The 13,690-nt window shown below is 32.4% G+C and overlaps 3 protein-coding genes across 7 annotated transcripts in view; 1 reads left to right on the forward strand and 2 right to left on the reverse strand.

The window, feature by feature from the left end:
- LOC122532098 (very low-density lipoprotein receptor-like) overlaps positions 1-9,672 on the reverse strand; it is a 47,502-nt gene extending 37,830 nt beyond the window's left edge. For both annotated transcript variants that reach the window (XM_043660566.1, XM_043660567.1), the window contains exons 1-2: positions 8,706-9,672; positions 5,126-5,248 (exon numbers count right to left, since the gene is read on the reverse strand). In XM_043660566.1, coding sequence (XP_043516501.1) covers positions 5,126-5,248; positions 8,706-8,835 — 253 coding nt within the window. In that variant the 5' untranslated portion in view covers positions 8,836-9,672. The remainder of the gene's footprint in view (positions 1-5,125; positions 5,249-8,705) is intronic.
- Positions 9,673-9,822: 150 nt separating this feature from the next.
- LOC122532097 (WD repeat domain-containing protein 83) lies at positions 9,823-11,342 on the reverse strand. Its single transcript, XM_043660565.1, has 4 exons — positions 11,074-11,342; positions 10,742-10,985; positions 10,402-10,628; positions 9,823-10,323 (listed from the first exon to the last, which is right to left on the reverse strand). The coding sequence occupies exons 1-4, from the start codon at positions 11,144-11,146 to the stop codon at positions 9,956-9,958; spliced, it is 912 nt and encodes a 303-aa protein (XP_043516500.1). The 5' UTR covers positions 11,147-11,342; the 3' UTR covers positions 9,823-9,955.
- A 240-nt stretch (positions 11,343-11,582) lies between these two features.
- Positions 11,583-13,532, forward strand: LOC122532099 (josephin-2). 4 transcript variants are annotated; one of them, XM_043660569.1, is made up of 6 exons: positions 11,583-11,800; positions 11,902-12,087; positions 12,221-12,435; positions 12,542-12,722; positions 12,821-13,071; positions 13,184-13,532. In XM_043660569.1, exons 2-6 carry the CDS (start codon positions 12,037-12,039, stop codon positions 13,188-13,190), a joined length of 705 nt encoding a protein of 234 aa, XP_043516504.1. In that variant the 5' UTR covers positions 11,583-11,800; positions 11,902-12,036; the 3' UTR covers positions 13,191-13,532. The 4 variants fall into 4 exon arrangements, with proteins under 4 accessions (XP_043516504.1, XP_043516505.1, XP_043516503.1 ...); XM_043660570.1 differs by having other exon boundaries at positions 11,583-11,796; XM_043660568.1 differs by having other exon boundaries at positions 11,583-12,087.
- The last annotated feature ends 158 nt before the right edge of the window (positions 13,533-13,690 follow it).

Below are 13,690 nucleotides of genomic sequence, written 5' to 3' on the forward strand. Positions count from 1 at the left end.
AATGCAAGTATGTAAGTTATCATTTTTTTTGTTCTCTGTAATCCTCAATTGGAACATTGACATTTTTTGGAGTAAAAAAAAAATAATGTTTCAAATTTTCTCGATCGTTCATTCTTACAATTAACCGAGTTCGTCGAGTTTCTAAACGTGATCGTTTAACCCCTTTTGTTTTATTTTGAGAACATGCTTAAATTGTAACAAAATGATAAATTTCTTTGGTGTTTCTTTGAAAAATTTTTAATTTTATTGGTATTTACGGTATTTGCAGAACTCAACATTTTATTTTTTGAAGATTATTCCATTAAAAAAAAAAAAAATAAAACATTAAAAATTCAAAATATGGAGAAAAGAACTTGAATTCTCGTCCATTCATAAAAAAAAGTATTAAAAAAATCAAATATTTGCAAAATTAAAATGATTAGGGATAAATTTAATTTATTTCTGCATCGTATCGATTGCGTCAGATTTCCCCCAACAATTCCCATTATTTTATTCGTTTGTTGCCTTGAAATGTTCCAAAATGTGCTAAAATTATATACATATATATACCCAAATATAACAAAATCTACCTAAATTTTACATTAAATAGCAACAGCGAATTTTGTTCTACGCGACGAGTATACAAAAAAAAAATTCCATCTTTTCACGACGAGCATGCTCGACGGAAACGCTTAAAGGGTTTAAGAGGAAATCATCGCGACGTGTTCACGGTAGCTGATCTAAAACGATCAGAACGATGCCCCCGTGGAGACTCTCGGCGAGACCGAGAAGAAAAAAGTGCATTAGAAACGCTCAACTTGTCTGACGCAAGATCACCAGGAACCTACATCTTACCAGTTAGTATCGGGACAAAGAAAATCACACAGGGCTAACAAGGACGTCAACTTTTTCCATCATCCGACATATATTTAATAGGAATTCCAAACGAGGCCTATAATCAGACACTCGTAAAATTATCGCAATTATCATCCTGATCTCGATATCTCTTTCTTTCCATTCCTTTTAGACTCGCGGCTGTTCCTGTTTCAAGTTGCATAAACTCAACGTGTCAGATACTTATTTTCCGAATCGTAAAACTCAATAATTACATTATCACTGGCGTAATTATTCGACCGACGAATGACGAAATTCAAATTGATAGATCTGCGTTGTGGATACCCTAACGATTCTTTAATCGGTGGCAACATTTTTTTATTAAATTCTGAATAAACGAATAATAAAAATATGGCGAGTCTTTACCTTTGTCTCTGACTTTCTTGTCGACAGCTGAAAGGAAGTAGTTTAATACGAAACAGTTGGAAAAGAGTATGACCTAATAGATTCGAAAATATTGTCTCGAGTAGGATTTTTCACTTGAGAAGCCAGTAATTAATTTTGCGAAAAAATAAATGTATCTATGTATTTATTTAGGTACTGCGACGTTGCATTTTAAGACTCATAATTTTTAACGATTTTATTACACGCTTTCGTTACATCTCTCATAACGTATCAAAAACCAAATTTTCATTTGCCTTCAACGTGTAGGTAATCGATGACACGTGATTGATTTGCTCAGCTAAATTAAACTGTCAGTTGCCGTCTGAAAATGTCCGAGGGAGCAAAAAATCAAAAGTAAAAGCTGTCGAACCTCGACTAAAAAAGAACACACAACCCTTTAGCAATCGCGCTAAATATTTCACATCCGATTTGGAGTAAAACAAAATAGGTTAATACGATTCTCCCGTTGAATTTATCCAATTGATTGGACAAAGTGCTCCAATATATTTCTAGGCACCAACAACAAACGCGTAACCAATTTATTTTCCAGTTAAATAATCGTCTGCATATCGAAAGAGATGATAATCTAAATATATCGTAAACAGCGACGCGTGAACCATTCGAAATCGTTTGTTCTGACGCGATAAAAAAAAAAAAAAGAAAGAGAGGGGAGAAAAAAAAATCGACGATTTCCCACCGACCCAATAAAAATCTGCGTCGGCAAATCGCGCGTGCGACGACAAATCAAAGTGTTCTCCTAATTGGTGTAAATCCAATTTTAAAATGAAAAAGCCAACTTGTTCCATTTTTTTTTCTTTTTTTTTTTTTAATGTGATCATCGATTTTATAATTACTGATCATATTGAAAGAAATTACTCGACGACATTTCTCAAGCTTAGCAAAGAGCACGATCAAATTACAAAATTACGATATTACGGTATTTAACAAGGTGATTAATCCCTGGCAAACAATCTCGTGCTTCACACGCCAAGGAGCACTATATTTAACGTTGCTTTAAATATAGTTTCGCGTTACCCAGTGACGATATATATCACCATGTGTCGCATTGTATTAACTATTGTAACAGAGGGTTTGTTTGTCCGCTAAATAGTTCGTTTAATAAACACGCACGCGCGTGCGACGCGTTCAATTGCAAGAAGGGAACAACGAAGATAGGATCCGAATCGAAGCGGGAGACTGAAATTGTAAAATGTGTTCTCGCAGCCAGCCGCGACAATCACCGTCGCGGTAAATTTCATTTCGGGGACATTTCATCTCGCGAGCTCTCGAATCAAAGGATTTTACAAGACATAAAGAAACAATGGCATTTTCCAATCGGGTTTCGTGCTTGCTGTTCAGCGGAGAGCCGAACGTGTGTTTCGTTCGATCGACGAGAGTACGACGGTCGACTTTTCACAAAGATCCATGGAAAATATCGCGGTTGTTGGTCCATCTTCTAATACCTTTTTTGTTTATATACCTTTCGTCTCGCGAGCTATTGAGAAATTACAATGCAATAGTTAAATCGTCTACAGGGTGGGCCAAAAATCTCACTTCCTACTAAAATGAATCCGTAATTTGTTACGCTCTGGCGGTGAACGTTTGAAAGAAATAACACCATGTTAATTTAAAATTAATGAAATTAATTTTCTTTATATTTTGATTTGTTTTATTAAAAAAAAAAAAAAAAAAAAAAAAATAGAGGTGGGAAGAAACTGCTTGTGCATATTATGCGCAGAATATTACACGTTATTTATACACGATGTAACGAAATGTTCATTGAGTCTCGAGTAAATTAATCGATTTACCCAAGCTCACTCGAATTTTCAAACAATTTGAAATCGCTTGAACCTCTACCTTGCTGTCTACTTTATTTGAAACATCCTTTCGAGTTTACATTGTCCTTTTTGTCACTAGCCAAATCACCTGATTTCAATCTGTATTCAAATAACTTGAATAATCCGAGGTGTCCACTATCCACGGGGCATCGTTTTATAGAGGTCTATTAACCCTTTGAACCCGATTTGTTTTCAATATTTATTGAAACAATACACGATATTGTACAAATTCAATTTTTTTAATAATTTTATAACTTTTTAAAGCGTGATAATTTTTGGAACAATTTTTATAAATTATTAATTTTTCTATTTTATTTTATTTTTTATTTTATTAAATTTAATTTTATTAATATCAATTTACTTATTAAATTTAACTTTATCAATATTAATTTATCAATAAATTTAATTTAATTTATTAATTTATAAATTCTTATTTCTAGCAAATTTGTACGCCTTCAGAACGTACGAATTCAAAGGGTTAAAAAGTCTCACAATCAGTCAGAAATCTATCTGACACGGGAGGACGTTGGTGTCTACATCCAATGTTCAGTTTATGAAGCGTCCCAGTATAAATACATAAATCTTTTCTCATTGTTAAAACAAGGAAGACGATTTTATTTCTCGTTCTTAGCTGCTTACTTCCTGACACCGTCGTACAACAAATGAAAATCACGCGTACCACTGTCGTCTCGCCCATTGTTTCACATTGTCCGCTGCACGAAAACGTCCCAGCCAAGCAATGTCACGTCTATGAGATGACACATCGCGAAAAGTAGGCCTACGAACGATACAGTACCCTGTATTGCACCTCGTAAGACTTGGACCTGGTTCAAAACTTGGAATCGTCAATTACGCGTGTATGCGTAAATCCGCTACTACCTCGTTCGTAAAGTTAGCCCATCCACTCGAGTACGTACGGATCGCTGAAGTTCAAATAACTTGACTCGAAACCGTTTCAATTCAACAGCAACCTAATTTCAACCGACGAACACTCGTCGATGAGCGATATCGAAGGTGGTGACGAAATAACGAAATGAGGAAAAGAAAACAAAATTGCAAGCGAATTGTTGCAGGATTTAAAAAACTGTAGGTTTCGACTTGTGCAAAGAAGTGACATCTGAGACTCTGGAGAGGAAAGTCTCGTCTCTTGTGCAAATGTGAAAAGTTAGGTGTTAGAAACGTTTGGCGATTGTTTGTAGAAAGGTTTTTTGACTCGGTTGACGAAAAATGTCTATTCGATTTAGAGAAGCAGTATCGGCAAGAACGAAACAATAGCTCGTTCCCTTCAGGAACAAGTTTGGCGAATCGCAAGCTCCCTTTGAAACTTGGGGTAGGCGCGCCGGCAAGTCAAGTAAAACGAAACGATTCACCTTGTTAAAACGATTAAAACTCGAATTCAAACGACTGAGCCAATGAAGGACAATCCGGGAAGAATGTTTCCAATCAAACGAACAAACATCAGGTTCAGCTGGGGGTAAATTCACGCAGGGGATTGCTGTAATAAAGCAGCCCCACTTTCTACTAATTGAAGTGAGCCAATTGAAAATCAATTAAAATCGATCCAATTTTTTTTTTTTTTTTTTTTACACTCACGTGTTACAAACTCAATTGAAAGATCAACTAACACTTTGATCTTTCGATGAAACCTAGATCTTTCTCTCTCTCTCTCTCTCTCTCTCTCTCTCTCTCTCTCTCTCTCTCTTTCTCTCTTCCGATAAATACAATTTATCCGTTGGAGCTGGCTTCTTATTGCTACAAACCCTTCGTATTTGAAATTACCTCAATTCGAGTAACTTGACTAATCGAAAAACGAGAAACTACCGACGATTAAGATCAGGTATATCGATACAGTACCTGTCTTTGTAGTATTATCGGACGCCAGTTATTATCAGAATGAAATATAAAAGAACACAAGTGTCGCATTTTATTCATTTTTTTTTTCTTTTTTTTTTTGTTTCTTTCGCATTGTTCGATTCATTTTTCGTACACGCGATAAACATATATATTTGAATGTCCGCGTGATCGCTCACCTTCGCATTTCTTGGTGGTCTCGTCGGAATTGTCTCCGCAGTCGTCCATTAAGTCGCAGACCCACGGATTCGGTATACATCTACCATTCGCACATTGAAATTGCCTTAAAGGGCAAGGCTTGCCTGAAGCAAAATAAAGGTGGGAAAAATGAAATGCCGCTGTGTTGAGAAAACCAGTGTTTCGAAAAGCATGCAAATCGAAAAAAAAAGAAAAAACAAACAAAAAGGAGAATCATGTGAATGAATGAAAAAAGAAAAAAAAATGAAAGGAAGAAGATTAGAAACGCGTGATGTGTTCTGTACTATAAGAACGCGCAAACAATATCGACGTCACTTTTATTATAATTTCGCGTCAACAGGATTCACGTATCGCGTTATGTGTCGCACGCTGCTTTTTTTCTTTCGTCACATACATTTTCTCCTTCCATAAATGAAGATTACAGGAGAGAAATCTGATAAATAGTTATAATTCCATTGAGTTTCATTTTAATGCCTTTATGGCTAAAACGGAATATTTTAATTCTTATAGTGCCGAATAACATCGTCAGCACTGAGGATATTATACATATTTCGACGCTATGAGAATTGATACGATATAATTAAATTAATTAAAATATATTAATATATAATTACATAATTAAATATATAATTAAAATATAATTAATAATAATAATTAAATTAATTAAAAATATGAGATTGAAAGCACAAGGAAAATTCTTCTAATTTATAGGTTAATAAAATAGATTGTCAAATAAATGACAGAGCTACAAAGAAGCAACGTTGTAATGATAATTTAAAAATTATGAAGAAAATGAGAAAATGTACGTTTATCCTTAAAATTAAATCGAAAGACAATTTTGATAAGATACGATTCATGGTGTGTACTGAATTTTCAAATTTCCCTTTTGCAAAATTAGAAAATGTGACTTGTCATTCCCGCATCTCCCGCTGTAATCTTCAAATAGAACTAATAAATTGACTTTGCAAGAGAATTTCAAGAAACGAATTTACACCTCGTTTCCCAGAAATTAACGCGCGAGAATTACTCTCGATTATCATCTACTGAATCCTTTGGAATATTTGTCCAAAATTTGTCCAATAATTCGCGTACGTATCCAATTTTGCTTGTAACTGTACAAGCAATCGACGCATTTGACAGAAAATTTCGTATTATTTCGATTCAATGGCGTTATCGTTGTAGCTGGATTAGTATTGAAATATCGTCAAACATAAATGCACAATGATCCTAATTAAAGACTGGCACTCGGGTTAGTTAATAAAATATCAAACGCAACCTAGCGATAAGATATTTAATATATTATTACTCTTATGAATATCGTTTGCATTATTGCAAAATTATATTATCAAAACCTACATTAGGATTTTCGATCTCTAAACGAGATGCAATTCTAAATCCCTTAAAAATCTTCTTAAATCTTTCCAAAATGATTTCTTTCAAATCTATACAAATTTCCGACCCGTTTTAATATATCACGATCAAATTAATACATTAATATCGAGCCATTTTTACGAGCCATAATTTACAGCCCAATATTAACAACAAGCTAGAAAATTCTACAAATTATAGCCTAGTTACAAAATTGACAGCCAAAATTTAAACAGAAGAGAATCACTTCAACATTACATTTTATAAAGAGCAATTTCGGTGTAAAACTTTCGTCAAACGTCATCAAACCGAGAAATATATATTTACAATATTTTTCATCGAAACCCGAAACGAATGTGACCACTTAAAGTGACAACTCTGTGATCGTAAGCGCGTAAAAATAATTGTTTCGCTATTAAAACAGAACTTCTACTCGACAGTGACGTTGGCAATAAAATGATAGAACACGTTTTGAACGTCTATCAAATTGACAACTCGTTTCTTTCTTTTTTTTTTCCTGCTTAACAATTAACAATGTTCAAAGAGCAAACAATGAATAAAAAACAAAGCTAATTTGAATATGTATAACGCCTTTCCGGCATAATCGCGGTAATTAAGTCTCGTTTCTCTGTTTAAATTATTAAGAACGTAACAATATTCATTCATTATGTCGGGGCATGAATTTGTCTCATTTCCTTCGTATTTTCGTTTGTACACATTTTCCAGTATCAATAACTTTACTCTCAATCTTTTTTTATATACTTATTTTGTAACAATTATTCTTTTTTTTTTTTTAGAAGAAAAAGAAGAAATCATCGAATTACATTATAATGTAAGAAAATAAAGTGAAAATATGTTTGCACATTTGTTGCAAAAACATAACAACGATCAAATGTTTCTGCAACTCTCGTTTTATTTTTATTTATAAACAGTCGTTATTTTAATTCATCATCACACGCGTATATTTATGATGATGTTATCTTCAAATTCGATATTTGATGTATGAAAAAGAATTCATTGCATCATCAATGCTACTATTAATTATTATCTTTTTACAGAACTATTGAAAATATATAAAAATAGCTGAGAAATAGAAATGTACCAAACCCAATAATACTAAATGATTCTTTGATGAAAGGAAGAATTATGAATATACTAGTAATATAATTTTATATTATAGTTATAATATAGTTATTATAGTTATAATTATAATATTTTGTAATTTTTTCAAATTAAGGTTCGATTCATTCCTGACTTGTAGTTATTTCAAAAATTAATATCTACGTTATTCACGTTAAAATTGTACAACTTCCTGAAGCAATATTGAATATTTAGCTGAATATTTCTTTCATATTTCTTTTGGAATTTTAAATACTACAGTAAAATCGATAAAAATGCATAGTTAAATTATAAAATGAAACACGTGTCGATAACTTTACTTTGCTTTTTACGATATTGTTATAGACAACAAGACATTACCATAAAAATTATAAATACATTTAAACAAAAACTTCACTTCTAATCTGTTTTAACGTTGCAACCATATTCGCGTTATGTCGAAACTGTATTACAATTATTAAATCGATAAATCAAAATTATTCAATTTATTAAAAAAGTGGCAATATTAATATATTGTCATTAAATTACCGCGAAGAATTGTTTTTAATGTTGTTTCTAAAGAAAACCGTTTTCCTAAAAAAAAAAAAAAAAAAAGATCTATTGCTCGCTGAATATAATCAATATTAAAAGCTGAACATTTTGTATAAATAAACAAAAAAAAAGAAAAAAATAAACAATTGTGAAATGTGAAACACGATGTGGTAAAAATCTTCACGTGCTTCCATCTATCGCGATCTTCACCCATTTTCAGATCAAGCGCTTTCACACCACCAGCATCCCTTTCACAAAGATCATTTCACCGAATTATATGTCAGATACATTTCTTACATCGCCCACCCCTCTTCTCTCTCTACGTCTACGTCGGGCCGATTTATACAAATTTTCATCGGAAATATATACGAACAATGTCGATTATGTAAGCGACATCGGCGCATGGCACATACTCATATACATACGTGTTTTGTCAATCAACGATACAATACATTTATACATTTTCAATTGCAAACATTTTTCATATTGACGTTTGAACTTATTTCTTACTGGAATGGGCAAAGATCAAGAAATGAAACTTACTGTCAGCAGAGAAAGCATCAACCGCTGCGAGAAAGCCGAACACAGTCAGCAAGTACAGCGGCGAAAGTGCAAGCAGACGACAGCTTCGCCCCATAACAACCCTCTTTCGTTGCACACCCGGTCTCTCCATCGTCTTTTTCCACCACCACTCTCCAACACTGCCAACACTAACACCGAAATATTTCGAACGTAGTTTCCCGTTCGTTGTTGTTCTGTGTCACGATCCCTTTCCCTCCTCCAAAATGATGACTTTGACAGCCGGCAAGCCGGAGAGATCGATCAACAACAACAACAATCCTCACTCACGGTGTATATACTGACTGACTACCAGCAAAATCTGGTAAGACCACGCGGTCGAACTATGCATTGGGCAAGTCACAGATTTTCAATCATATATATATATATGTATGTGTGTGTGTGTGTGTATATGTATATATGCAAACAGCCTAACAATTCAGAGTGGTTGCGTGCTCGAGTACAGAATAAAAAGTGCACTCCACGAAGTGGTTGAGACTGGCAGGCCCGCCCCGTGTGCAAGCACCTCCGTGTTCTCTCGTTGTATATCTCTTGCTCCTTCTTTCCTTTCTGTCTTTTGCATTCGCTATGCCAGCCCGTTGTACTTTCTTCCTCTTGCGCAGATATTCTATTTCACTTTGCACTGTAAAACTGTTCTCTCTTTCTCTCTTTTTCTTTCCCTCTCCCGGGCGAGACGGTGACGACCACTGGATTCTGACGCACCGGTATCGCGCCACCTGCGCGCGCAACTAATTCCCTCTCGTTCGTCCTCTCATCGCTTCTCTCTCTCTCTCTCTCTCTCTCTCTCCCCTCGCTTCTCTCTCTCTCTCGTTTCTGCTAAAGTTACGCTATGTGCCTAACTCCATAGCTCGTAGCCTGTTTCTTTAACTGTATATCGTGAATCGTGACCCAGCTTAATCTAACCTACATCCTATCTGTTTAATAAGCAGGTGAAAGATATGTACCTGTGCGACACAATCGCAACGACACTCCACGAAGAAAAATTCAATAATCAAAAGTTCACATTCGTTTTATCAACTTCGTATCTATCGAGCTTTGGTGATTGCGAGACATCAATATCGTGGATAATATAAACACAACGTTCCTTGGACATTTTTTTATTTGATGTTAAATAGTATATCAACGACAGTATATCATAATTATAATCTCTGACGTGATAACATTCAAAATGATATGTACAAAAACAATGAAACACAAACTTGGTCCTCTTAGTATTACTCTTGCCCCGATGCGGTGCTCCACATTAATACATTTGGTCCGTTGGTAGCTAAGAAACAGTTTGTTTGCGGATGAACACTTAATGACACTGTCGGATGTTTCGTTGGTTTGAATCCTGAGAGTTTTGCAACTACTTTTTGAGACACTAAATCCCATATCCATAATTTCCCATCTGCAGATCCAGAAATAATACAAGTATCTTGAGTGTCAACACTTGATTCTAAGCACAAATTGTTTGCCATGTGACCAGCAAATTCCCCAAGCAATTCTCCCGAATCTTTGTCTATTAATCTAACCACACCATCAGCACAACTAACAACTACGCATTGACCATCTCTTGTGAAACTGGCGCAGGTTACTGCGTCTATAATAATACATTTATTGGTGACTTAATGCACTTTTATTTCATTTTGTTCATCATTAACTAACATTATTAACTAACCTCCCATGTAGTCAGTATATAATTCACCTACACGAATATCATATCTGCGTATTTTCCCATCAAATGAGGCTGTTAGAATTTCATGATCTGATACCCTAACACTAGAAACAGAATCTTTAGCATCATTCAAACATTGCACAGGTTCCAGTGCTTTAGATTTCACATCCCATAACATAACCAAGTTATCTCTGGATCCAGAAACAACCATAGAAGATTCTTCGTTGAATCTGACATTAGAAAGATAACAAATTCTTCATTGACTCTAATATTATAAAAAAACGTATTTATATAAAGAAAATATTATGCCAGAATGTACATGTGTCAATTTTTAATAATATACCTTACAGTATTAACAGGTCCTGCATGACCCCTTAAACGTCGAACTGGTGTTCCAGTTGCTACATCCCAAAGGATAACCGATTTATCCAATCCACAAGACACTATCTGACTGCTATCACATGATGCATTAGCATCCATTACTTCATCTCCATGTCCTCCATATACTTTCAAACAAACACCCCTGTAAGGATTCCATAACTTCAATTTTCTGTCAGCTCCACAAGTTAAACAATAAGCACCATCAACTAAAAAGATATTAAGTATAAATTAACACAATTTAATGATAAAAAGAAATCAATATCACTAAATAAAAACTACGAGCAAATTACGTACCACTAAATCGTACAGCTCTGACAGCTCCTTGTTTACATTCTATTTCTCTTACAAGTTTATAATCAATTTCCATTCTAAATTCGATAAAAATATGCTATTTAAAAATAATATAAAATATAATTTTTCGTGAAAACAGGAATTAGTTGAAATATTTCAAATTTTATCTATTATTTTTATTAGCTGATCATTTAATGTTTATCCGGCAACATTTGCTTATTTTTACCATTTCAAAACAAAGATTACGTAAAATTAGACGTAACGCTGATTCGACTTAGTCATAGAGTATGATAAACTTTACAGATCGGCAAAAATATGTTTGTAACATTATGTTTTACGACATGTACTAATTATTCTTTTATTAACATTGTAAACACGTAATGTTTATATAAAAAATCGATTATTTGAAATACAAGTCTCAAAGAATACAAATTTAATATTAGTGAAATATCAATAGTCCAGAAATATCCAATCACCATTTCGAGAAACTAGTTTAAACAAGGATAGTAGGTTCAAATCATTTTTATATCTACTATGTATTGCTGTTGATTATTCGCGTTTACCAATAAAAAAGGAACATGTAATTGTAAACGTCTTGTTAAGATATGTCGGAAACCAGTAATGAATAAACGTAAATAAATAACACATTCATTCATTTTATCAAATACAAACCTTAATGTATTTTGCAGTTGTATTCTAAGGTGACAGTATTTGTTCCTTGTCCAAGTGTGTATGTTTTGATAATAATTGTTTAGTACTTAATGCGACTAGTACTACTAAGATTTAAATAAATAACAAATTCTGTTCATTACGTTATTACATTATTATTAGGTTACCGATACGACATAAATTAAATACATAGTGAAACATATTGAATTTTATACATAAACAAATGTTAACAAAGGATGCAAAAAATTAATTGATAAAATTGTTAACATAATATATAATAAAAATTATGTAAATAAAATGGTTGCAAACACAACAGATATGACTGGATCCATATATCATGAAAGACAAGTAATTATCAAATATTTTATGTTTTTAGTTTATAATTAAGCAACAAAAATAAAATATGTTATACACATATGTGTAATTATTAATCTTATATATTTACATGCATGATATTATATGCATGTTATTATTCTTGCAGGTAAAAGAACTTTGCGCGTTACATGCATTGAATAATTTGTTTCAAGAAAGGGATTTTAGTAAACAAGAATTAGATCAAATTTGTTATAGTCTAAGTCCAGATGTATGGATTAATCCTCATAAATCGCTGTTAGGACTTGGTAACTATGATATTAATGTTATCATGGCAGCACTACAACGAAGAGGACGTGAAGCAGTTTGGTTTGATAAACGCAGGTTTGTTCAGTTTAATAATATTAATGATACATTAACACTTGATTACGAAATGATTTTTGTATATATATATACATATATATATACATTTATGAAATTTTTTTCTTAGAGATCCAAAATGTCTGTGTTTAGATAACATTGAAGGTTTTATATTAAATGTACCAACAGAATATAAATTGGGATTTGTATTACTTCCCTTGAAAAGACGACATTGGATTGCCCTGAAGAAAATTCATGGTGCCTTTTATAATCTTGATTCAAAACTTGATTCTCCTCAGCTTATTGGGAAAGTCAGTTAATTTTTTATTCTTGAATGTTTGTAAATATCCTGATAAGTACTTATTGTATAATAAATATTATATTAACTTGTTATTTTAAATATTATCAGGAAAATGATTTACTTGTATATCTGAAGGACCAGATAGATAGTAAGGAAAAGGAATTATTTCTTGTTGTATCAAAAGAGATAGATAATAATCAAGGATGGCTGATAAATACATACGCAAATAAAGAAGGCATTAATGCAGATCATGATACTATCACATATATTGAAGATGGTTATATGGAGATGAATTTGAAAAAAGATGGATCTACAGAAATGAATGAAAATGAAAAATCCTTAGATAATAAAAATTCTAGGTAATTAAAGCTTTTTTAATTTACTTAATCTATGTATTCAATGCTTCAGGCCAAAATAAATTAAAAATTAAAGTGACAATAGTCCATTAATAAATAAAGTTCTATGTTTAAGGAATTGAAAAGAGAAGTAAAAGATTATAAATGTTACATACAAACTTTCTTGCACAAGAGAAAAGAATGTAACTATTTTTATTATATTTAAGTCAACACTATTTGTTTAAAATATGTGATTATGTTCGTCATATTTTTATAAAAATGAAAAAAATCTTAGCATGATAAAAGATAAGTGATGGCTCAATTATGAATGCATAATATGTTGCCAATTATTAATATTTATATAGATTTTTTATATATTGTTATTATGATAAATTAATATATGTGTATATATATTGTTATTTATTTTATGCATATTTTATGTACAATCATTTGCATTTATGAAATTAAAATTTCTTATATTAATTTAGTATTTACAACACTTATATTTTTTTTAAATTATCAGTATTACTTAAAGTACATTATCTTAAGTTAATGGATTGTTTCATTGAAATATCTTGTCTTGTTTAATTAATATTTAATGATGAAGTTAATTTATTATTCTATGAATAAATAAACTACAGAA

Source organism: Frieseomelitta varia, unplaced genomic scaffold, assembly GCF_011392965.1.
Source record: "Frieseomelitta varia isolate USP_RPSP 00005682 unplaced genomic scaffold, Fvar_1.2 scaffold_433, whole genome shotgun sequence".
Classification (NCBI taxonomy): domain Eukaryota; kingdom Metazoa; phylum Arthropoda; class Insecta; order Hymenoptera; family Apidae; genus Frieseomelitta; species Frieseomelitta varia.

Bases quoted from the DNA above. Each gene is read 5' to 3' on its own strand.
- LOC122532097 (XM_043660565.1), bottom strand. From the start codon at position 11,146: ATGGAAATTGATTATAAACTTGTAAGAGAAATAGAATGTAAACAAGGA. The intron at 10,986-11,073 runs GTACGTAATTTG...ATATCTTTTTAG, and splicing joins CAGAGCTGTACGATTTAGTG to TTGATGGTGCTTATTGTTTA. The intron at 10,629-10,741 runs GTATATTATTAA...TTCTAATGTCAG, and splicing joins GGACCTGTTAATACTGTAAG to ATTCAACGAAGAATCTTCTA.
- LOC122532099 (XM_043660568.1), top strand. From the start codon at position 12,037: ATGGTTGCAAACACAACAGATATGACTGGATCCATATATCATGAAAGA. The intron at 12,088-12,220 runs GTAATTATCAAA...TTATTCTTGCAG, and splicing joins CCATATATCATGAAAGACAA to GTAAAAGAACTTTGCGCGTT. The intron at 12,436-12,541 runs GTTTGTTCAGTT...TTTTTTTCTTAG, and splicing joins GTTTGGTTTGATAAACGCAG to AGATCCAAAATGTCTGTGTT.